Below are 24179 nucleotides of genomic sequence, written 5' to 3' on the forward strand. Positions count from 1 at the left end.
GGCGCCCGGCTTGGCCGAGGATGTCAGAGGGCGCTCGCGGAGTCAGCTCTCATCCCACGAATTGACCAAAAAGTTGTCTTCCCCCTCCAATCCCCAGAGAAGGGAGGCTACTGGGAACACAAAAGGCCCTTGTGAAGGAAATCGAATCTTAATTTTGCCCCTCCTCCCTCTCGGTGGCATCCTCACAGCGAAAGGACTTGGAATCCAAACCGCTTCCCAAGCCCCCAGCCTCAGACCTAAACCAAGCCCCAGGCACCTTGATGCCAAACGGATCCGCGCGGCCTCCCCGGGTAGTAGCCGAGCTGGGGGCGGGGCCGGGACACCAGGTGGCCCTCAGGAGCTAGGCCTGCAGCTGGCTGTGCCCCTCTTTCTGTCCCCTGCCTGCTCTAGCCTCAACTTGATAGCAGGTCTCGATAAATACAGGGTATGTTTCAATAAATAAAGGTGCTATTTCCTCCTACAGATAACGGAGCAGAGAGTCCAAGCACCTGAAAAAGAAAGGGAATTCTGACCTCTTGTAACCTGCTGTGGGATCTAAAATAAATCTCTGCCGCTGGGAGTATAAATTAGTGCATTCTTTCCAGGATGCGGTTTGGCAAGATGAATTAAAATCGTTATGAACGGGCTTCCCTGGTGGCGCAGTGGTTAAGAATCCGCCTGCCAATGCAGGGGACATGGGTTCGAGCCCTGGTCAGGGAAGAGCCCACATGCCGCGGAGCAACTAAGCCCCTGGACCACAACTACTGAGCCTGCACTCTAGAGCCCATGCGCCACAACTACTGAGGCTGTGCTCTAGAGCCCATGCGCCACAACTACTGAGGCTGCGCTCTAGAGCCGGCAAGCCACAACTACTGAAGCCCGCGCACCTAGAGCCCGTGCTCCGTGACAAAAGAAGCCACCACAATGAGAAGCCCACACACCGCAACGAAGAGTAGCCCCCGCTCACCACAAGGAGACCTGCACAGCAACAAAGACCCAACGCAGCCAAAAATAAATACATAAAATAAATATATTTTTAAAAAATCCTTGAGAACATCATAAGCTTTTGAATTCATAATTTCTTTCTAGGATCTAAAGAAAATAAACTAGCAAAAAGGATTTATATGCAAGGTTCATAGATGTGTTGTTTATGATAGCAAAAAATATTAGAAACAAAAGATTAAAAAGATGTGTATCAGAAAGCCAACAGTGATAACTTCTAGGGAGCAATTTACAGACAACTTATTTTCTTTAGGTTCCTGTAATTACACATTTCCCCCAATAGGCATTTAGAACTTATGTGGTCACAAAGAACTAAAACTTCTTTTACAAAGCATGAACATGAAGAGAAAGAAAGAAAGCTTTATTAATTGCTTTATCAATCTTACATGATGGGACCTCACCTGATCAAACAGAAACTGGAAAATCATTTGGCAAAATAAGGGATTCCCCCCTGCCAAATATTAATTGTCTCAAACCATGATGTAGTTATGGGTTACAGTCCAGTTGATAATACCCTGTATATTTCCATTTTTCCCCTCTTTCAGCTATAAGGTGTGATTCAGGTTCAGAAGCTACCAACACCTGATCTGTAAATAATCTAATATTCACCGGACGCAGTTGTAATTTTCCAGCCTGTGGTTTCCACATGCCATGTGGATTTCACCAAAACCTCGCATTTACTTGGGGCAGGGCCAGAAGACTTTTGCGAAGAGCTAACAAAAGCTCCAAGGTTTTTGGGCAGAGCCCTGGCAAAGGAAGGCTGCTGGTGAGTAACCCCAAGAAGTGTGCACAGCCTCTGCCCTCCCCATCCTCCCCTTTCCAAATACTCTCCCTCTAAAGAGACACATGCAACCTTCCAGTTTGAACATTGTAATTATAAAGTTACAAAACATCATGGTTCTTTATACACATTTTGCATGAAAATGATGTAAGAAAATGCAAAGCCATGTTCATACACATCTTCAGCTATCTTTCCATATCTCATTACCTTTTGGTGATTCAAACCAGAAACCATTTTTTATTTAAATCTCAAGAAAAAAACTTTGGGCATATAAACAGCCCAAAATATTAAAAGAAAAAGCAGAGGGGTCAGTGTTAGGGTATTTTTGTGCTTGGATACTTCAGAACAGCTTTGTTTCCAAAACTCTTATTTTGGCCAGCCTGAATGAAAAGGTGCTTTGGAAATAAAAACTGAGTCTCCAGGGTAAACTGAGGCATGCACTCAGGAGTGTGTGTGTGGATGGGAGTGAAGCGTGGATCACAGAGGGCATGTCCTTCCAGTGCCAGTGATATCTCGGTATCATAAAGCAGGTCCAGGTGTCCCTAGGGCGAGAATGGAGAATTCTCTGCAACAGAGGCCCATTCCAGCGGTCTCTTCGGCAGACACTCACTTAGTCGTGAGGGTAATCTGGCTGGACTGCGTGTCATTCTGCTAAAGGCCAGGCCCGGATTGGGCTGCCTGGGCTAGCATCCTCTTTATCCCCTCCCTGCTCCTTGTGTGTCCTCTCCAAAGCGGCCCACTCTGATGGGCGCCCCGTTCCTTAGTCGAGGGAAACACAAGTAGCTGGGCTTCCCGCTAGCCCTCCAAGTAAACTCTGTGGCTGTCAGGCAGTGGCAGCCAATACCAACAACAGCTCCTCTGTCACCCGTGTCCTTTTCAAGAAGGGGGAGGGCTGTCAAGGAGAAGGAGTGGCAAGCGTCCAGGGTGTTGGGTGAGGGCCAAAGAGAAAGAACCTGTTGTTATACTCCTTACTTCCCCCACTGTTGCTGAGGCGCTTGTGAATGGAACAGCACTTCTGACTGCAGCCTGCTATTCCAGGGGCCCAGACAGAGGGCAAAGAGCCAGCCGCAGCAGGGCAGGGATAAAGGGCTGTTCAGCTGAGCTACCGACAGATGACTGTCTGTTAGACTCGAGGCAGGTGGATGGATGGTCCTAGTGTCCTCAAGTCGCCCACCCTCCCGCACGTGCACACGCGCTCTGGAGCGCTCCCTTTCTCACTCTCCAGATCTCCAGTTAAAGGCCTCTCAGTTCTGGAAATCAGTTCTGAATGGGAAATTTAGATGCCCAGGAGTGGAAAGTGCTGATGATTTGCATATCTATCACCGGAGAGCCCTGAAAAGAGTAAAACGTGGTTTACAACAGGGGGAAGAAATACATAGCATGTTTCTCAGTTCAAGAGAGGAAAAGTCTTTGCTTGACCAGAGATGGGACTCTTTCCAAGCTCTCTGAACCAACTGTAGTTTTCTCCTGAAATTCAAGTCTGAGACAAAAAACAAAAGCAAATTATAGCCTTCAGGAACCCTCAGAAACATTTCCACAAACTAGTCCGTGATTATTTTTGTAGGCGCGTAGAAAACATAGAATTTGTGTAGAGGGAAATTAGAAAGGAATGTTCTCTGTCTCTGATAGGAAAAGCACATACGTGGGCAAGTGTCCACAGGCTCTTTTCAGAAATTTTATAAGATGACAGTCCTCAGAAGACAGCAGTGAGGTAGCTGAGAGTTTTCAGAAAGGGTCTTCTTAAGATAAATGCTCCTTATACAGTTCTCCCTGGGGCACTGCTGTTACAGGGATTGTGGTCACCACCTGATTTTGAAACACAAATCTTTTGATTCTTTCAAACACCCAGAGGAAGATAAGTAGGATACTAACATACTGGATCCAAGCAAACTTTATCATTTCCCAGAATCCTGGTAGATAAGTACAAACAGTTAAGGAATCACAGATGACATTTTCTAAGGAAATGTTAAACCAAAGGGTTAGTTTAGACAGAAAATGGCAGAAATGTTTCAAATACCCTTAAGATAAAAGATAATAAAAGATTATTAAGATATAAATATGGATGATTCTGATCTAGAAGGATTGCTCAAGAAGAAATATGAACAGGAAATGAGTATTTTTTCCTGTATGAACTGCAGACAGACAGTCATTTGCATGGGGCTACAAATGCAGCAATTTCCAGTCTGAGGCTGCCCACATCTGTTCCTTCCTGGGACAACTGAGGAATCCTTTCCTTTTTTGAAACCCAGCTACTGTTGGCCCTTTAACAGAAAGGATATGAGATGACTTCCATGGGGTATCGGATGACGGCATTAATCACAAATGGAGCTTCTGCAGCCCTTCCCACCAGCCAGATGGGGTTGGGGTCAGTCAGGATGGTGGTTACTGCAACACAATGGGGAGTTAATCCATGAATGCTCTCTTCGGCAATAAAATATTGAGGGCTATAAAAATACTCTGACCTCTCAGGCAAATTCCGCACTTCAGAACTCCTACCAAAGAAATAATTCAAAAGGAAAGAGAAACTGAATGTTCAAAGTTGCTCACATATTATTTGTTAAAATAGGTTAAAAACTTGGAAACAGTCTATGTGTTCCACAATTATTGAATGGCTAAGCAAAAGAATACTATGCTACCTCTGAAAAGAAAACCAATTAGAACTTTGTAGCAGTGTGGGAAAATATTTATATTACAAAGTACAAAAGATAAGTTAGATCATATAGTGTCTCTAAACTATGCTAGGAGCTGGGACTTCCCTTGTGGTTCAGTGGGGAGGACTTCATGCTCCCAATGCAGGGGGCCTGTGTTAGACCCATCCCTGGTCGGGGAACTAGATCCCACATGCATGCCGCAACTAAGAAGTCCACATGCTGCAACTAAAAAAAAAAAAAAAAAAAAAAGATCCTGCATGCAGCAACTAAGACCCAGCGCAGCCAAAATAAATAAATAATAAACTATGACAGAAGGTGTATAAAAAAATCTACACATGTACAAAGACTGGAAGGAATTAAGAAAGAAAAGTTGATTTGTAGATAACTGTTTTTGTGTTCTAAAATTCTTTATTTTTGGCATAACGCTGCTAGGGTATTACATAAAATCAGAAAGAAATACTGGAATTGCAGTCCCCTCACTTGTTAAATGTCTGTATATAGTATCTATGATGTCTGGTTGCCAAGTAATGCTTTAGATGCCTTTAGAGAAAACCTCAGACCACCAACCAGCCAGATGTGCTGAGTCAAGCACACACTCAGGGACGGCCTGAGAGCCCACCTCTTGAAAGGGATGGATACCCTCTGCCTTCCAGCTAGAACCTTGGGTGCTTTCTCCTACTGCAGCTGCTGACATGGGGTGAGTCATGCACAGTCCCTATTTCCATCTGAAAACTATGGACAGCAACTTGTCTTTGGCTTCTTTTACAGGTATGGTGTGGGGAGGAACTCACATATCTATATATATAAACCCATCAAGTCAGTGGTGGGATACATATGGCAGTTAATTGGCACTAACCTGCCGGACCATAGGAGCAGTGGAGGGGACGGTTAGTGTGTGGGTCTTTAGATCAGGAGAAAAAGGACAAACCCTGAGCAACCTGTTCACCTTCCATAACTGAGCATTCACTGTTTTGTTTTTAATAAATTTATTTATTTATTTATTTATTTATGGTTGCATTGGGTCTTCATTGTTGTGCACGGGCTCTCTCTAGTTGCAGAGAGCAGGGGCTATTCTCCGTTGTGGCGTGCGGGCTTCTCATTGTGGTGGCTTCTCTTGTTGCAGAGCACGGGCTCTAGGTGCGAGAGCTTCAGTAGTTGTGGCACGCAGGCTCAGTAGTTGTGGCTCGCGGGCTCTAGAGCGCAGGCTCAGTAGTTGTGGCGCACGGGCTTAGTTGCTCCACGGCATGTGGGATCTTCCCGGATCAGGGCTCAAACCCGTGTCCCCTGCATTTGCAGGCGGATTCTTAACCACTGCACCACCAGGGAAGTCCCAAGCATTCACAGGTTTTGATACTTTCATATGACGGGGGCTCTAATACTGTTTCTCTCCAATAACCCCATTAACCTGCAAAGTCCTTGAGAAGCAGCTGAATGAACTCTCCCCATGACTCACCGTTCCTTTCCTGATAGGCAGCAACAATGTGGGTGAGGTCGTAGTCATGGGCAAAAGGGCTGGTCCCGTTGATTACAGATACCTGGGATTCGACAGGAGGATGTGATGTGAGCACCCAAGCGGCTTCCCCTCTTGTTTTTCTACCCTCCTGCCCACCCAGGCTGACCTCAGAGACAACTCTCTTGTGCTTGGTGGCCCATTCCAGTATTGATAATCTTTTCTTCAAGGATGAATGAACTCCTTTGCAACAATTTAAGTCATTAACTCTCAGTCTTTCTTTGTGCAGGGATGGAAACAAGGGGTCGATATCCACCTTTTACACCTTTTACACGTTAAAAGCTATTTATAAAATACCCCTTTCTATTCCAATGGGAGAAATAATTAATTTTTTTAAGAGACCACATTTTCAACTCCTTTGTCTTTTTCTTGCTCTTGCCTGGATTCTCTCTAATTGATCTCTTTGAAATACAGAGATGGAAATAGGATAAAGTGCAAACAGTAAGCACATAATCCTTTGAAGAAAAGAAAGATCTGCACTCTAATATCATATTCCTGTTGACATAATGTAATATACAAACCTTCAAATAAAAAGTGCTACATTAAGTTTATATTTTATAGTCTCCTCCTTTTTAAAAAACGTATGTTGGGACTTCCCTGGTGGCGCAGTGGTTAAGAATCCGCCTGCCAATGCAGGGGACACGGGTTCGAGCCCTGGTCCAGGAGGATCCCACACACCGTGGAGCAACTAAGCCCGCGAGCCACAACTACTGAAGCCCGCATGCCTGGAGCCCGTGCTCCACAACAAGAGAAGCCACTGCAATGAGAAGCCCGCGCACCGCAACGAAGAGTAGCCCCTGCTCCCCACAACTAGAGAAAGCCCGTGCGCAGCAACGAAGACCCAGAGCAGCCAAAAATAAATTAATTAAAACAAAATAAAACAAAATGTATGTTGATTATAGCTAGGTGACCACGAATCCCAATTTATCTGGAACAGTCCTGGTTTATGCCTATAATAAATGATAACATCTCATATTCATTTTCTAAAGTAGCCCAGCCAGGGACTTCCCTGGTGGTCCAGTGGTTAAGACTCCGTGCTCCCAATGCAGGGGGCCTGGGTTCTGGTCAGGGAACTGGATCCCGCATGCTGCAACTAAAAAAAAGATCCCGCATACCACAACAAAGATCCCACACGTGGCAACAAAGATCTCTCGTGCTGCAACTAAGACCCGGTGCAGCCAAATAAATAAATATTAAAAAAAAAAAAAAAAAAAAAAGTAGCCCAGCCCGACTTATACAGGCCTCCCTGTGATAATGTAAAGGTTACTAAAAAGTGATCAGATGCATGAGTTCTGGCCTCAGAGAGACAATTCATGGCTCCGTTACTTTCAAGCTATGGGACTTTGGGAAAATTAATCAATCCCTGTAAGCTCCAGTTTCCTCATGTGTGAGATGAGAGTTCATTCTCACATCAACTCTGAGTGCTTACAATGCGGCAGGCACTGTTTCAAGCGCTGGGGTGAGAGAAGACAGAAGACGGCAGCGCTTTTACCACTGAGGGAGATGGCAAACGAACAAATTGAAAACCTCTCTTTAATATTTCAGGTGGAGGTAAGAGGAGTAAACCTGGGTGAGGAATGATGGAGGGACAGGTAAATGGTCTTTAGAAGGAGTGTCAGGGAAGGACTGTGCTCAGGAGCTTCGAACAGGGACCAGAATGGAGCAATAGGATAAGCAACCTAGAAAGGAGCATAGGGGGACAATGGCAGGACCAGCGGCTGGAGAGCAGGGAAGCTGCAAGAGAAGGCATCTCGTGAGGTTGCTGTAATGATTAAATGAGATGAACACGTTTAAACCTCTTAACTCAGGCTGGCATATGTTATATGCTTAACAAATGGTGGTTAGTATTCTTTTTCTTTTCTTCTATTTAAAAAAAAATTTATGTATTTATTTTGGCTGCATTGGGTCTTCGTTGCTGCGCGCAGGCTTTCTCTAGTTGCCACGAGCAAGGGCTACTTTTCATTGTGGTGTGCGGGCTTCTCACTGAGCTGGCTTCTCTTGTTGTGGAGCGTGGGCTTCAGTAGTTGTGGCAGTCAGGCTCAGTAGTTGTGGCTTGCAGGCTCAGTAGTTGTGGTGCACGGGCTTAGTTGCTCCGCTGTGTGGGATCTTCCTGGACCAGAGCTCAAACCCGTGTCCCCTGCATTGGCAGGCGGATTCTTAACCACTGCGCCACCAGGGAAGTCCCAGTATTCTTTTTTTTTTTTTTTTTCCAATTTTTTTTTTTTCCAGTATTCTTTTTCAAATGTTTTAAATGAACTGAGAAAGATCACCTGAAATAAATACACGGTGTGTGTGTGCCCACGCGTGCGTGCACCCAAAAGCTATAAGCAATTCAATTCTTTTTTTTTTTTTTTTTTCTTTGTGTTACGCGGGCCTCTCACTGTCATGGCCTCTCCCGTTGCGGAGCACAGGCTCCGGACGCGCAGGCTCAGCGGCCATGGCTCACGGGCCCAGCCGCTCCGCGGCATGTGGGATCCTCCCAGACCGGGGCACGAACCCGTGTCCCCTTCATCGGCAGGCGGACTCTCAACCACTGCGCCACCAGGGAAGCCCAGCAATTCAATTCTTAAAGACAAAGACATATTCTTTTCCTCTTTTTTACATGTAAATACAGGGGTATCTGTCTCCATATTTTGAAAGAACTCATGGAAAGAATTCCTCAGAAATCCTTTTCTATGCCACCCACAAAGACATGTTATTTCCAATGTTCCTTTCTCCCTCTTCAAAGAACTTGACAAACAGTAACACACAGGGACTTCCCTGGCAGTCCAGTGGTTAAGACACCACGCTTCCAATGCAGGGGGCACGGGTTCGATCCCTGGTCCAGGAACTAAGATCCCACATGCCGCGCGGTGCGGCCAAAAAAAAAACCCCAACACACACACACACACACACACACCAGTAACATACAGAAAGAAAAGAGATGGACAGTAAGCAGTATCCTTACGTTGTACCGAACATCTAGGCCACCATAGCTTAGGGGCTGCTTCTGCTGCAGCCTCAGGTCTCCGTTCACATATAATTGGGAACCCGGAACAGCGAAGGAGGATTGGAAAAACGCCATGCTCTGCATCACGAATGTCGACATCCTCTGAAATCATTAGAAGGAGAGACAGTATCAATTTCGGTCAGATCCAAGGGGTTCTGTGTTCTAAGTGTCACCTGTCTGTGGTTGAAGCCTAGCCATCTCTCCTATGCCTCACTCAGCCATGCAGGAAGCACTCTGCCCAGAACCCTCTGACCTATTAATAGCTCATGTAAATTACTGTGAACTCAATCAAAAACATTCAAATTTAACTTCTGCAGTTAAATCCGAAACGACACCTCTGAAAAGAGTCTTCTGCAGTGTGGGTTTTCCCAGAAATCAGAAAGGGGGCTCTGTTCTATTGGAAGACAAAAGGGAGAGGACTCACGTGCAGTTGGTAGGAGAAAGTCAAGATGAGCTGCACACCAAGAACGTGCTCCGTGGATTGCAGGGGAAGCTCCAGTTTAAAATGTAACATGTCCATTTTCCCATCCTGGTTCCTGTCTTCTTCTCTAGTCTAGGAAAGCCAAAAGAGGCCAGTGACCCCGGTCCTTAATAAGTCTGGGAGGAATCCATCTCACTGTTGGACATACACAGTGACTCAGTTCTGCCACAAAGAGGCATTATCTTCCTCACCGAAAGAAAAGAGAAAAAGGGACTTCTCTGGTGGCTCAGTGGTTAAAAATCCGCCTGCCAATGCAGGGGACACGGGTTCGAGCCCTGGACCAGGGAGATACCACATGCCGCAGAGCAACTAAGCCCGTGCATCACAACAACTGAGACTGCATTCTTGAGCCTGCGAGCCACAACTACTGAGCCCGTGTGCCGCAACTACTACTGCAGCCCGCGTGCCTAGAGCCTGTGCTCCGCAGCAAAGAGAAGCCACCGCAATGAGAAGCCTGCACACCACAACAAAGAGTAGCCCCCGCTCACCGCAACTAGAGAAAGCCCGTGCACAGCAATGAAGACCCAACACAGCCAGTAAATAAATAAATTTATTTAAAAAAAAAAAAAAGAAAGAAAAGAGAAAAATACATAGGTATAAGTGGATCAATGGTGGTGAAAGAGACACATGTGCATGGCCCCTAAACTGCATACTTGGGCTTCTCAAATATTCTAGGGCCAAACTGAACAAGACCTGGAAGTGGCAGTAACAACAGTGTAAACATCTGGATGCCCTGTTCTTTTTCAGTTGCCTCATTTGATTTTTTGGTTTTATTGCTGTTGTTTTCTTTCCTTTTTAGAAACATGCCAGAGTTTGTATGGAACATTTAAATAGCATATCAAAACAGACTTCTACTTCTCTAGAAGTCAACTTTTCAAAATAGAAAAGAAAGAATCCTAATCATTATGCATTCCCCAAACAGACTCAGCAGAAAAACACCAAGCTCTATTTATATATTCTTTAACCACAGTGCTTTGATTCAGATTCTCAGTGTTGGACTGATGTCAGGGCTTTATAGCCTAGTGCATCTTTTAGTACCAATCAATGCAATGAAAAAGAAAACTAAGTAAAATCAGTGAGGCATTAAAACTACACAGGTACTTTATAAATTATGGCCATGAAAGTAGGGAAGGGACCTCCCTGGTGGTCCAGTGATTAAGAATCCGCCTTCCAATTCAGGGGACGTGGATTCGATCCCTGGTTGGGAAACTAAGATCCCACATGCCGCTGGGCAACTAAGTCCTCAGCCCGCAACTCCTGAGCCCGCACGCCACAACTAGAGAGAAGCCCCAATGCCGCAACTAAGACCCGACGCAGCCAAAAACAAATACATACTAAAAATAAAAAAAAAAAAAAAGTAGGGAAAACAGAGATCCAAGGAGGGAAAAAGACAAATCACAGATCCTAAAAAAACACCAGAATCCAGTCTCACCTCATAGTGACCCTAAAATGACCCTAAAACGACTAGCAGGAAAGACTGTCACTGAAATGTGATCACTGGTGACATGATTCCTTGCCACAACTCGGGATCTTGTTACTACAACTGATCCTTTTCCACTGTAGGTTCCCAGAAGGATTCTGCTATGGGGTATCAGCATTCCCATCTGAATTCCCCATCTACTGATTCATTTGGTTTTCCACCATACTTTTATGTGGGGGAAGAGATTCTTTGTTCTTTTTCAGGCTAGTAAGGTCGTTTGAGATGGAGATATCTCAGTTTTCAGAACCTTTCAATCATTTCTTTCCTTCTAGACAATAATGTCCTTATCCTGGGCCTTGTTATAGAGAAACCTACCCTCTCTCTTCTGTTGGATACTATTTTCTCTGTCCTGTTACATCAGCTTTGCCGGTGTAGGCAAGGGATATCTGTTACCAGGGCTGACGATCAGGTTACCGAGGCAATAATGTATTAGCAATTATGAGTAGGATGGAAAAGAGTCTGTGAATTCACAGGCTTGTCTTCCTGTGAATTTTTTTCAGTTGGTATCTGGGAAGACTTGGAAGGCAAAGTCAGGTTAACTCTCTGTAGTGGATCCATGGCTTTTCTGGATCTTTAGGGTTGGATAGGAAGACAAAGATCAACAATTTGCAAGAGAGGAGAGTGACCAGGAGGGAAATGCCAAAAGAATCCCGACTCTGACACAGTCTGAGAGGGAGAGAAACACGTTTCATTTGACCTTCACAATAAGGCGAAGGTAAGCAGAGCAAGTACTATCCCCATTGTATATATGAGAAAACCAAGGCTCAGAGAGATTAAGGGATTTATGGAGTACAGCTACTATTGGTAAAGACAGGATATGAAACCACATCTTTGACTTCAAATCTGATCCTCTTTCCAGGACTGAAATGTCCAGACTTAAACTCAAGGAGAAGATGTCGGTTAAGAAAGATCTTTTTGCAGGAAGCCAGCACACTTTTACGCCATGTTCACAGAGGACAGAGATCCAGCACAGCACCATAATTGGTGTCTACTTGTTAAATCCATTCATTAACCTGTCAAATATTTTCTTTTCCTTTTTTTTTTTTAAACATTTATTTATTTCGCTGTGCTGGGTCTTAGTTGTGGCACGTGAGATCTTTTTTTAGTTGCGGCATGCGGGATCTAGTTCACTGTCCAGGGATCGAACCCAGGCCCACTGCACTGGGAACGTGGAGTCTTAACCACTGGACCACCAGGGAAGTCCCAACCTGTCAAATATTTTCTGAGGGCCTACTATGTGCCAGGCATTGCTTCAGGTTCTGGGAATATAATGGCGAACAAAATGGACAAAGTCCCCACCCTAATGGAGCTTACATTCCCAGCCAGGGAGGCAGAAAGTAAATCAACAAACAGATATGTGCTAACAGGTAGTGCTAAGTGTCACAAAGAAAAATGAAGCAAACTAAAATTAGAGAATGACCAGGATAGAACAAAAATTTTTATACAAAGTATTCAGGAATACCTGACTGTCCGAGAAATCAGGTGAAGTGAGGTGATAAGACATAGAAATGTCTTGGGGAAGAGTGATCCAAGCTAATAAAGCACACATACTCTGGGTGGAAGCGGGTCAGTGTTTTTTTGTTTTTTTTTTTTTTTTTTTTTTGTACGCGGGATCTTCCCACACCAGGGCTCGAACCCGTGTCCCCTGTATTGGCAGGTGGATTCTTAACCACTGCGCCACCAGGGAAGCCCGACATGTGTCTCTTTTTTTTTTTTTTTTTTGCGGTACGCAGGCCTCTCACTGTTGTGGCCTCTCCCCTCGCGGAGCACAGGCTCCAGACACGCAGGCCCAGCGGCCATGGCTCACGGGCCCAGCCGCTCCGCGGCACGTGGGATCCTCCCGGACTGGGGCACGAACCCGCGTCCCCTGCATCGGCAGGCGGACTCCCAACCACTGCGCCACCAGGGAAGCCCGCGGGTCAGTGTTTAACAGAGTGAGATGAGGCCAGTTCAGCTGAGCAGAGTGCATGAGCTGGAGACAGGTGGAAGATGAGGGCCCAGACAGGGCCATGGGGATGAGTGATGGTGCAAATGGTGCATCTCCCACAGAGGACCTGTCACCAAGTAAGACTCTCGCTCCCTTGGGGCTGGCAAGGTGGGTTACATCGCTGTGCTATCACTTGGACCACTGATGGAATTACCTAATTCCATTTACTTCAAACCACGCTTAACACAAAATGCAACAGCTACAAAGGCAGGTGTTCAATGAGCTAATACTTTTTTTTAAACATTTTTTTTAAAGTTATTTATTTAGTTTTGGCTGTGTTGGGTCTTTGTTGCTACACGTAGGCTTTCTCTAGTGGTGGCGAGCAGGGGCTACTCTTTGTTGTGGTCCGTGGGCTTCTCATTGCAGAATATGAGCTCTAGGCGTGCAGGTTTCAGTAGTTGCGGCGCACAGGCTTAGTTGCTCCGAGGCCTGTGGGATGTTCCCGGACCCGTGCTTGAACCCATTTCCCCTGCATTGGTAGGTGGATTCTTAACCACTGCGCCACCAGGAAAGTCCCCTCAATGAGCTAATACTTCTTTAACACAAGTTCAGGATTAGTAACATCCAATGGGTGTGTCTGGCTAAGAGAATTCATAAATCACACCATCACCTTATTTCTATAAGGTATATGTGCAATTAGGAGCAATTTTTATATCCACGGTTCATCCTGTCTTGTCCCTCTGCATATCCCAGGAGAGAAGTATTATTACTAGTAATAATTAGCCATAGTTAGAGAGGTAGGTACTGTCATCCGCTTTATATAATTACATTGAGGCCAAGAGAGGGTATGGAACCCAATGACAGAACTGGGGCTAGAACTTAAGTTTACTAACTCCTGATTCTATAATAGCCCATAAGAACCCTAATTTCAAAGATTTCTGGAGTTAAAACAGGTAATCCTTTACAGATATGTGTGAAATCAATACTAACATACTAGATAGGATAAATACAGGCATTGTTGGATTTAGTCAATGCCCATCAGTCCACCTGTATCAATCAGGGTCCAATCAGGAAGGAAGAAATGAAAATAAAGTTATTTTAACAGGGGAATTTAGTATAGGGGATAATTAATAACACAAGCATTAGTGGACTAAAAAGACAAACAGGGAACACTTTTTGCAGGATAACAACCTAGGGCCGGAGAAGAAAAGGAAGAGGCTGGCATTACCTCAAAGAGCTGGGACTCAGACCTCAAAAAGGGAGTGCTGTCAGCTGGTACTGGTACCTTTGGAGCTTGGATGAAGAACCCATGAGCGAGTCAATATGGCAGCAGGAAAGATGTACTCCTTGCTGTCTGCATCACCCCAGCAATGGTTCTTCACCCTGGTTGCAATTTCTGGTTTTCTGCCACTCCCAGAACAAGGCTCACCCTGCCTACTGCTGGCAGAGTCTAACAGGGAGCCACTAGGCAGAGGAAAATGTGGTTTTCAGTATCTCAGCACGAGCATCACGAAGGAGAGAATAGGAGGGTAGGTTTGGAGCTGAGACAAGACCTAATAACCAGCACAGCATCTGACAGTCAGAGTAGCTGTAAATTTAACTGGTGCCATTGTTTCCAAAGTGCCTTGACTTGCAACATTTTTCTCATCAGGGATTCTACAGTATTCGATAGTGTGCTGGAATTTTATTTGGCTCCTGTTTGTTTTCATATCTTTTATTCTTTAGAGTCATACTCTTTTCTTTTCTTTCCTTTTTTGCTGTGCTACGTGGCTTGCAGGGTATTAGTTCCCTGACCAGGAATCCAACCCAGCGCCCAGCAGTAAAAGCACAGAGTCCTAACCACTGGACCACCAGGGAATTCCTTAGAGTCATATTCTTTTACTGAAGGTTAATTTGCTAGTTTATACCAGTGTCCACTTTACCATATACTCGTCATCATTGGGGTGTCCCAATTTTTCTTTTTAAGCTGATAGTGCTCTTTGACACCAGTCTTTGGGTCTCCAGCAAAGTAGGAACTACTACTCCCTGTCTCCTAGACATATAAAATCCTTGCTACCCGTATTTCAATTAATCTAAGATATCATTAATTATAAAATGTACCGATATTTTATATACCAGTAAGAAAGCAAAAATATTTCCAATTAAACTATGACACAATGCTTTCTAATCACTAAGGGTGTTTATTTTATACTTATTGAAAGAGCTTTTAGATTTAGGCATATTAATATCAGATATCCTATTTATGCACATAGAAAAATATATGCAAAATAAATTGATCCAGGGATTCTTAAAACTTCTTTACATCGTGATTCTTCGAATCATTTTTTGACTCAGTATTATCCATACTTTTCTATGCAAGTTTGTCCTTTGTGACATGAAGCACACTGGTGCTCTTTTACAGCATTTAAAAAACATTCACAAAGGTAACTAAAATTCACTGGTCTGGGTTCATAAGCAGGCTTTAAAATTCTGTGGAGTTATCCTACTATTAAGTGCCTCTTGAACCTTCCCTTACCTGCTTATCACTTGGTTCTTAGGGTTAAAATGTTTTATTATTGTCTCTGGGGTTTTCTTTCAAGTTGCTGATGTCCCTTCTGCAAGTTTTGGTGCTGGTAATTTTGAGTTTCCATACGTAGGCAATGAGGACTAGCCAAGCCTGTCTTCCGGCCGACAGCTATTGTAAGATACCACTGACAGGCAGACACACTCTGATTTCGGAGATGTGAAAAAACATGTCTCGGACACACAGTACTCTCCGCTCATCTTCCTGCATCCTCTTGCCCCCACATTCTCTGGGTCACACATGCTTAAAGAACCAAGTCAGGCTCATTGAGGAAAAAGGTCACTCTGTGCTTTTTTTCTTCTTTCATTAGAAAGAACAAGAAACTTGACTTTTTTTTTTTTTTTTTTTAAGAAACTTGACTTTTAAAGCATTAAAAGCATAGGGACTTTAGAGACGCTGTCCAAGGTGAGCTGACCAAAGCAGAAACAAGGCCGTTTCTGACTTCTAAGGCATTTTCCCAAATTAGCACTCGCAAAGCCACCTCCAAGCATTTGGTCAAACTTTGACCTAGAACCACTGCTTCCTTGGCTCTCTGGGCAGTTTCCTGGACAGGTTGTAGTCAGTCTAGTTTTATGTTCAGAGTTAGAAGAGTATTTTGCTGCACTAGGGTTAAGAGTATAAGATACAAAACAAGAAACCTTGGGGACTTCCCTGGTGGTCCAGTGGGTAAGACTCTGCGCTCCCAATGCAGGGGGCCAGGGTTTGATCCCTGGTGGGGGAACTTGATCCCGCATGCATGCCGCAACTAAAAAAAAAGATCCTGTGTGTCACAACTAAGACCCGGCGCAGCCTAAATAAATAAAAATAAATCTTAAAAAAACAAAACAAAAACAAAACAAAACAAAAAAAACAAAAAAAGGGCTTCCCTGGTGGCGCAGTGGTTGCACGTCCGCCTGCCGATGCAGGGAAACCGGGTTCGCGCCCCGGTCTGGGAGGATCCCACATGCCGCGGAGCGGCTGGGCCCGTGAGCCATGGCCGCTGAGCCTGCGCGTCCGGAGCCTTGCTCCGCAACGGGAGAGGCCACAAGAGTGAGAGGCCCGCATACCACAAAAAAAAAACAAAAAAACCCCAAGAAACCCTTGAGCTGTAGTCCTGACTGCTCAGCTGAGAGCTAGAAATTGTCACTTAGCTCTGAGTCTCGTTCTCTTCATCTGTAAAATGGGGGTATAACCTCTACCTCACAAGGTTACTGTGAGGCTCAAAGAGATAATATATGTAAAAAATCAATAGCTAACACTTTACTAAGTGATTGTTAAAGGCCAAGTATCACAGAGGAATTTAAATTATCTAATGAGAAAATGCTTAGCATATGCCAGAGGCATGGTAAATCAATAGCAATTTCAATTTTATTCATTTATTTGGCCGTGCTGTGGGGCTTGTGGAATCTTAGCTCCCCGACCAGGGATCGAAGTCGGGCCCTAGTTAGTGCAAGTGCGAAGTCCTAACCTGGAAATTCCCAATAGCAATTTTTATTACTATGGCTTGTAAGCATATCACCAGGATATCACCAACCTGCTTTTAAAAAAATTTAGACATAATTCACATACCATAAAATTCACCCTTTTGCTACAGTTCAGTAGATTTTCGTATATTCACAAAGTTGTGTGACTATCACCACTGATTCCAATTTCAAAACATTTTCATCAGCCCCGAAAGAAACCACATACCCATCCTCATTAGCAGTCACTACCCATCTCTCCTCTCCACCAATTAATTCCCCAAGTTCCTGGAATCCCTAATCTACCTTCTGTCTCTACAGATTTGTCTATTCTGGACATTTCATATAAATGGAATCATACAACATGTGCTGTTTTGTGGTTGGATTCTTTTACTTAGCAAAAAAGTTCATTCATGTTGTAGCACATATCATGACTCCATTCCTTTTTGTGGTTGGGTAATATTCTATTGTATGGATATAACATATTTTGTTATCCATTCATTCATCGATGGACATTTGGGTTGTTTGGACTTTTTAAAAAAATTGTTATTGCTCTTATGAATGAGGCTGCTATGAACATTTGTGCACAAGTTTCTGTGTAGACATGTGTCCTCAATTTTCTGGGGTACACATATGCCTAGGAGTAGGGATGCTGGGACACATGATAACTCTATGTTTTGGGGTGTTTTTGGAAAGAAAATCACTTTATTCTAATTAATTCACAAACAAAAGCTTGTTTAAGAGGCCACACAAACATCCACCCAGGCCCAAACTCAATACCATCTCATGAGCTTCTACATGGTAAGAATAGCCTCTTCCACTGCAATTCTGAAGCACAAAAGCTGTTAACGATCAAGGAGAGGTTTAACTGGCGGCTTCACACTTTATATCTTCACTATCAATTATATTTTTAATGCTAAATCAACGTGGTCATGAGAGATGATTTTTCATGCCTTCAGTTGGAACTTCTTGATTAAGCTAACCCGTTCACCAGTTTGCACTGTTTCAGCACCTCACTGAAACCTTCCCAAAGCTTAAGGTCACCCTGGTTCAGTGCACACTCCAAAAACTATTTCACCTCAAAAAAGCATGGGCCATTCTGCTGCTGCTGTGCCGGCTGGGTTCCCTGAGGCTCCTGGTAAGCGACGCCAGGCCTTGAGGGCTCAGCATTACTTCCTCCACCGAAGCCACCAGGGAGGGCATGACCCAGAGCGTGGCTGACGGCAGAACTCACAGCCACGCCGGCTGCAGGGGTTGCCCTCTGGGCCATCAGACCTGGCTGCCGGGAAGCAGCAGCAGGGGAGCCAACAGCAGACGGCGGAGCCGCTGCTGGTGGCTGAGCTGCGGGCGCTGGCCTGGGCGCGGTTCTCATCTGAGGGGCCCGGCTGGCCGGAGGGGCCACGCCAGAAGTGCGGCTTCGGCTTCCACGAGGCATCTTAAATGCGCGGCGAAGCGGGGACTAGAAGAGCGAGGATAACTCTATGTTTAACTTTTTGAGGAACTGCCAACTATTTTCCCAAGTAACTGTGGCATTTTATATACTTACCTGCTTTTAAATTTTTACTGTTTTTTTGGTTTGCTTTTGTTTTACACGGCGCTTTCTAAATTTTTCCTTTAAAAGTTGCTGTCATTGTAATTTAAAAATCTTGAATATGTATTACATTCCCATGTTACAAAATTATAATGGTACAAAAGGCTATGTAGTGAAAAATTTCTCTCCCACCTTAACCTCAGCCACCTAGTTCCTTCCCCAGAGCAATCAATGTTGTCAGTTTCTTTTGAATTCTTCCAGAGATAGCTGAAGCATGCATGTATGTGTATGTAAATACACACATTCATATATTTTTTGTTTTTTTTCTATTTTTATACAAATGGAAGCATATTATATACAATTTTTGTTTTTTACACATCAATTTCTCTTGGAGGTAATTCCACATCAATAGATATAAATCCAACTTCATTAAAAAAAAAAAGCTATGTAACATTCCACTAGGTAGATGTAACACAATTTTTTAAATGAGTCTTCTATTGCTACATAGGTTGTTTACCATTTTTTTAAAAATTTTATTTATTTATTTTTCGTTGCGCTGGGTCTTCATTGCTGCGTGTGGGTTTTTCTATAGTTGCGGCGAGCACGGGCTTCTCATTGCAGTGACTTCTCTTGTTGCGGAGCACGGGCTCTGGGTGCGTGGGATTCAGTAGCTGTGGCACTCGGACTCAGTAGTTGTGGCTCACGGGCTCTAGAAGGCAGGCTCAGTAGTTGTGGCGCACGGGTTTAGTTGCTCCGCGGCATGTGGGATCTTCCCGGACCAGGGCTTGAACCCGTGTCCCCTTCATTGGCAGGCGGATGCTTAACCACTGCACCACCAGGGAAGCCCTGTTTATCATCTTTTGATACTACAGACGATGCTGCAATGAGCAACTTTTTACATATGTCATTTCACATGTGTGCACAAACCTTAGGACACCTTAGCAGAAGTAGAAGCAGGCACATAAATTGGTAATTTTGACATATATGGACAAACAAATATGGTCCTTAAAAAGGTTGTATCAATCTACACTCCCACCAGTGATATACAGGAGTGTATGCACAATTCCCTACATCTTGCTCACCGTGCTACGAAACTTCAATTTTTGCCTATTTGATAGATAAAAATGATATCTCAATTATTCTTAATTTGCATCTAATTACGAGTGCGATTTCATACGTTTAAGAGTTATGTGTTGAGAAATAGAATACTGCCTGCCATATCAGTAAACAAAGGATGTCACAGTCATTAGCGATTACACCCACGCTGACGGTGAGCTGGTGAGCCCGGAGGGAACTCAGGACAGAAACAAAGAATACCTGCCATCTAGCAGCCATCAGACTGCAGCCACTCCCCATGGTACACCCTGAGGAAATTCAGGATGTGAAAACACAGGATACAGGCCCCAGACAGCTGAGGTGCATATCAAAGGAATGATTTCAGTGAGCCCAAACTCTTGCATCTTCCCATACATAGCAAAGCACTAAATTCCTTAACCTGAGATCTAGTTTTCTTTTACTAAGAGTAATCTTTTGCTCCTACTACCTGCCCTTTGTTGCAAAACTCCTGTATATCCTACCTCACCTCCTTGGAGCAGTTTTCTCAGGGTTACTAGAGATGCTGCCTCCTAGGCTTGAAATCCTCAGTATGTCTGCCTAATAAAACATAACTCTCAACTTTTAGGCTGTGCATATGTTTTTTGAGTTCACAGTGTGTTTTGTCTTCTATAAACTGTTCATATTCTTTGCCCATTTTTTTACTAGGTAGTTGGTCTTTTAATTATAGATCTGTAGGCACATTATGTTAGGAAAATTAGCCCTTTACAAGTGATACAAATAGTAAAACTTTTTTCCTTGCTGTAATTTGTGTTTTGGCTTTGCTTATGGTTTTTACCAGGCCAATGATTTTTTAAATTATATACTTGCATTTATCAAAAAAGTTTTATGCCTTCTAAATTTTGTATCATACTCAGAGATTTAAAAGCTTTCACTCATTTGTTTCAGTACTTTTATGATTTCATATTTTAAATTTAATTTTGATCTATCTGGACTTTAATTCTGCTGTACAGTCTCTGAGGACTAGCTCCATCTTTACTCACTGATTTAAAATGCCACCTTTGTCATATTAGGGTCCATTTCCATACTTTTTATATAATTCCCCAAACCACACTACTTTACTTATTAGAGCTTTAAGGTATAGTTTAATATCTGGTAGACCTCTTTCCCTTGTATTGATATTATCCTTTTTCTCCTAGAATTTTTGCTTACTTTTTTTCTGTACTTCCCTTATATCTTCTAACTATTTATTTGTATCTCATGATTTCAAACTATTCTCAAACCAAAAGCTCAGCCAGCAAGGAAGCAAATAATTTACTAAGAAAGACTGTAGATGACAAGGTCATAAATTACTTATAGACAGAGGCTTAGAATGGAGAGAAAAAAAAGACTAAGAAAAAGGAGCTTTGGCTTTATGTTTTACAGTGTAAAACTGCCCAGTATTAAAGAGGATTGATAGCTCTGGACACCATAAAAACAAGAGGTAGTCTTGGCTTCACAAAATCGCAACACACACACACCAGAAGTGGGGGGTTGGTGGGCAGTGCTCTCAAGGGAGTGGTTTCTGGTTACAGAGATAAGAGGCTAACTAGCAATCCAACTGGGAAGCCAACCCAGTTCATGGTGGATGAACAAGTGAAAAGAACACATGAATGAAACCTAATGCTGTATCCTTGTTTTCATGATTATTTTAAGTTTTCATGATTATTTCTTAGACTCAAGTAACCAGAAAGTATGATAGATAGGAATATACAAATGTAAAGAAAAAAATTTCTACCAAAAATTTAAAAGACAAGGAATGCTAACCTAAAGTAAAACTAACAAGTTAATTTTTTGTGTGTTTGTAATACAAACAACAACAACAACCTTTGTTTCCACTTTTGGAAAGGAAACACAGGTGGAACAGGAGAAGTACAGTGGGTTTACGGGGAAAAGGAAGCGTACCTCGATGCTGGCCTCTCACCCGCAGTCACCCTTCCACAGAGGCATTATAATCTCAAATAAGAATAAAAATGGGCAACATGTCACGATTAGGGAGGAGCCGTGGAAAGAAATTTGTCTCTACTCCACTTCTATTTTTAAATAAATTTAAAAGACCCGATCATTTAAAGAATCAAAGTGTTCAACAATGTTTGTTACAAAAACCTGCAGGCTTCCACCCACAGGGCAACTAATTTTGCCTCATTTACCTTATTATTTAGAAATGTATCTCCATGTCTTTACACAACCTTGGCATTGGCTGGCACTTCTCAACTTCCGTTTCAGGCTTCCTCTATTGTTTTCCCGCAAGGAGGGATGATTCAGTTTTCTTTCCCCCTCCCTTCCAGCCAGCGCCGCCGTCTTCCCATCCCCCCAGTAGCGTTAAAGTCTTATTTTGGTTAGTCAACATTCAATGTTCACCAAATTATGATTATGTAAATCCTATTCATAACTCTGATTGCTTTTCCTCACTTTTTATTTTTCTGGAGTTAATAATTATTTTATTTGCTTGCTTAGTTTTCTATGTATTTATACAATTTCAACAAACAGCTTCTATTCCAATTCCTCACAATTTGATGTTTAAAGGTGTATGACTTATTCAAAATCTTGTTCACTGCAGTATTCTGATAGTGAAAAAGTAAAAGCAAATCAAAAATCCACCAACAGGCAACTGGTAAATCCACTTCAGTTTTCCATATCATGAAATACTTTGCAGACCTTAAAACGAAGGTTAATTAACAAGTATTGACACAGGTACCAAACTGAGCCGTTAATTGTACGTCATTATACGTACCTGTAACTCTTTAATATTTTACAATGACAATGCATTTTTATAGTCAGAAAAAAAAGGAAATTTAAAGTAATCATAAAAAGTAATCGTAATCATATTTTGTCTGTGGTTATTCATATGACCAATCAGATTTAAAAATTTTTGTCATTTTGTTTAGTTGCTGGGCAAAAAGTCAATTTTTTTTTTCCGCTACACAAATTTGACTGTAGGCCAATCATCTCAGAGATGTCTAAAGAGATTCAACTTTGGAAGAAGGAAATTCAGAATTTTCCTACTTCTAAAGGAAAATGTTTTCAGAAAATGAGTGTAAAGGGGGTGATTGTATAGGAAGCCCTCACTTATCTTGAACCAGATACTAGATTACAGACAGTAAAATGCTTCATTTTCATCCCCAGCGGCAGGATGGAGCGGCATCTAAGGAGGCGAGCCCAGGGAGGCGGGCCTGGGCCAGCAGCACATTCTGCAGAGGTTGCTTAACCAACCAGCACGTTGGTTTCCGCGTCAGTCTGCCTAAAAATGCCTGCCCTTTCCGTTCCTACCGAGCGCTGATGCACGACTGCAGCTGCACGACGGGGTAATTAACTAGAACACCGCTCGGCCTTCACGACTCATAAGGCAACTTTCGCGACCACCCTATCATTAGGAAGGGGCAGGCCCACGGAAATGACGGGGTCGGACACAGGTTGCCCCCAGGCTTCTAGCCTCTGTATAGGCCACAGACGCTGACAGCAGTAGCTAACTTTACTGGGGTGGTGGACGGCTTGGAGAGTCGAATGAAACAACAAATTTGCTCCCCAAATTTAAGCTTATGCTTAAATTAAACATAAGCTCGGGTCAGTGAACTTCTCCCTCAGACCCAAGCCGGGATCCCCCGGACACAGGGGCCGGGGCTCCGGCCGCGACGCTCTCTCCCACCCCTTCCCCCATCCCCACCGCAGCCCAGTACCGGCGGGCGGCTGGGCCCAGGCGGGAACCACGCACCGAAACGAGCGGGACGCGCAGGTGATCCCCCTGCAGCCGGTTGAAGGCGGGAAACGTGCTCCAGGCTAGGAACCCACCGTGCTCGGGTCCTAGCAAGGCCACGAGCAGCACCTGGTGCTGGAAGCGCACGGTCGGCTGCTCCTCATAGCTGCTCCGTTTCAGCCAAAACCCTGAGGTAAAGAGGGCGGGAGGCGGAGGGGCCGAGGTCAGGGAGGCCGGCGCGGTCGCCGCGGAGAGCCGCGTCGCGCACCGGCCGGGGGGCAGGCTCACCGTGGCTCCGGAAGGCCACCAGCAGCGGCGGGATGTACGTGAGCGCGGCGGACAGCATCAGGAACAGCGCGGCCTTAGAGCAGAGCCCCGCGCGGTAGCCCCGCTCCACTGGGTGAGAGAAGAGCTCGTAGAGCGCCATGAGGGCAGCGATGAGTCGGGCCAAGAGCTCGAGATTCCTCGGCGGCTCCAGAGATTTGACAAACTTTGGCTTCTCCTGGTTGCCATAGCCTTGGTCTCCACGGCAACCGACGGGGCAGGGAAAGGAACCAATAGCAAGGAGACGGGCTTCGGTAGGGGTGGGGCTAACGGGGCGGTGCCCGCAACTGAAGTGTAGTCGTCGCTTTACGCATTACTTGCGCTTTCCCAAAGACGGACTGTTTCTGTGCACCAAAATCGTAGCCATCGCCTGTGTTAAGATTTTTGTAAAATAAGATTTTCACAAATGTTGACTTAAAGTAAATACTTACATATGTGTCATCTGTTAATCCCCAATATGGTTCATTGGAAAACACAGAGAACATAAATGTGACCGTGGTCCTGGACCTGGTCCTGGGCCAAGACCAAACCATGTCTCTTTGTCTCCAAACTTTCTGTCGCTTTCATTATACTCCATAGCCGGACAGAAACAAGACACAAATCTCCCTGCTCTTCGAGAGAGAGAAAGGATAAATACTATATAGCTCTGCTATACTTTGTTACCTTAATTGGGCACAAGCCTGGCTACCTGTTTTAGGGGAAGCTATGATCCTCTCCAAAGATAATGTTGGAGTAT

At 44.1% G+C, this 24179-nt stretch overlaps 1 protein-coding gene and 1 pseudogene across 2 annotated transcripts; both read right to left on the minus strand.

Annotated features, from left to right (window-relative positions):
* Positions 1–1236: 1236 nt before the first annotated feature.
* On the minus strand, positions 1237–23644 carry TMEM231 (transmembrane protein 231). 2 transcript variants are annotated; one of them, XM_028477866.2, is made up of 8 exons: positions 23408–23644; positions 23138–23307; positions 9337–9465; positions 8871–9014; positions 5867–5948; positions 4225–4254; positions 4042–4147; positions 1237–3683 (listed from the first exon to the last, which is right to left on the minus strand). In XM_028477866.2, exons 1-8 carry the CDS (start codon positions 23544–23546, stop codon positions 3503–3505), a joined length of 981 nt encoding a protein of 326 aa, XP_028333667.1. In that variant the 5' UTR covers positions 23547–23644; the 3' UTR covers positions 1237–3502. The 2 variants fall into 2 exon arrangements, with proteins under 2 accessions (XP_028333667.1, XP_007116583.1); XM_007116521.4 differs by lacking the exon at positions 4225–4254 and having other exon boundaries at positions 1238–3683; positions 23408–23639.
* Positions 16535–18693, minus strand: LOC102994552 (coiled-coil-helix-coiled-coil-helix domain-containing protein 2-like; annotated as a pseudogene).
* Positions 23645–24179: the final 535 nt, after the last annotated feature.

The sequence above is a fragment of the Physeter macrocephalus genome, chromosome 17 (genome assembly GCF_002837175.3).
Source record: "Physeter macrocephalus isolate SW-GA chromosome 17, ASM283717v5, whole genome shotgun sequence".
NCBI classification, from domain to species: domain Eukaryota; kingdom Metazoa; phylum Chordata; class Mammalia; order Artiodactyla; family Physeteridae; genus Physeter; species Physeter macrocephalus.

Coding starts and splice junctions, on each gene's coding strand:
- TMEM231 (XM_028477866.2), bottom strand. CDS start 23,546: ATGGCGCTCTACGAGCTCTTCTCTCACCCAGTGGAGCGGGGCTACCGC. Junction 23,308..23,407: donor GGTGGCCTTCCGGAGCCACG/GTGAGCCTGCCC, acceptor TCTTTACCTCAG/GGTTTTGGCTGAAACGGAGC. Junction 4,255..5,866: donor TGCCTATCAGGAAAGGAACG/GTGAGTCATGGG, acceptor TTTCTTTGGTAG/GAGTTCTGAAGTGCGGAATT.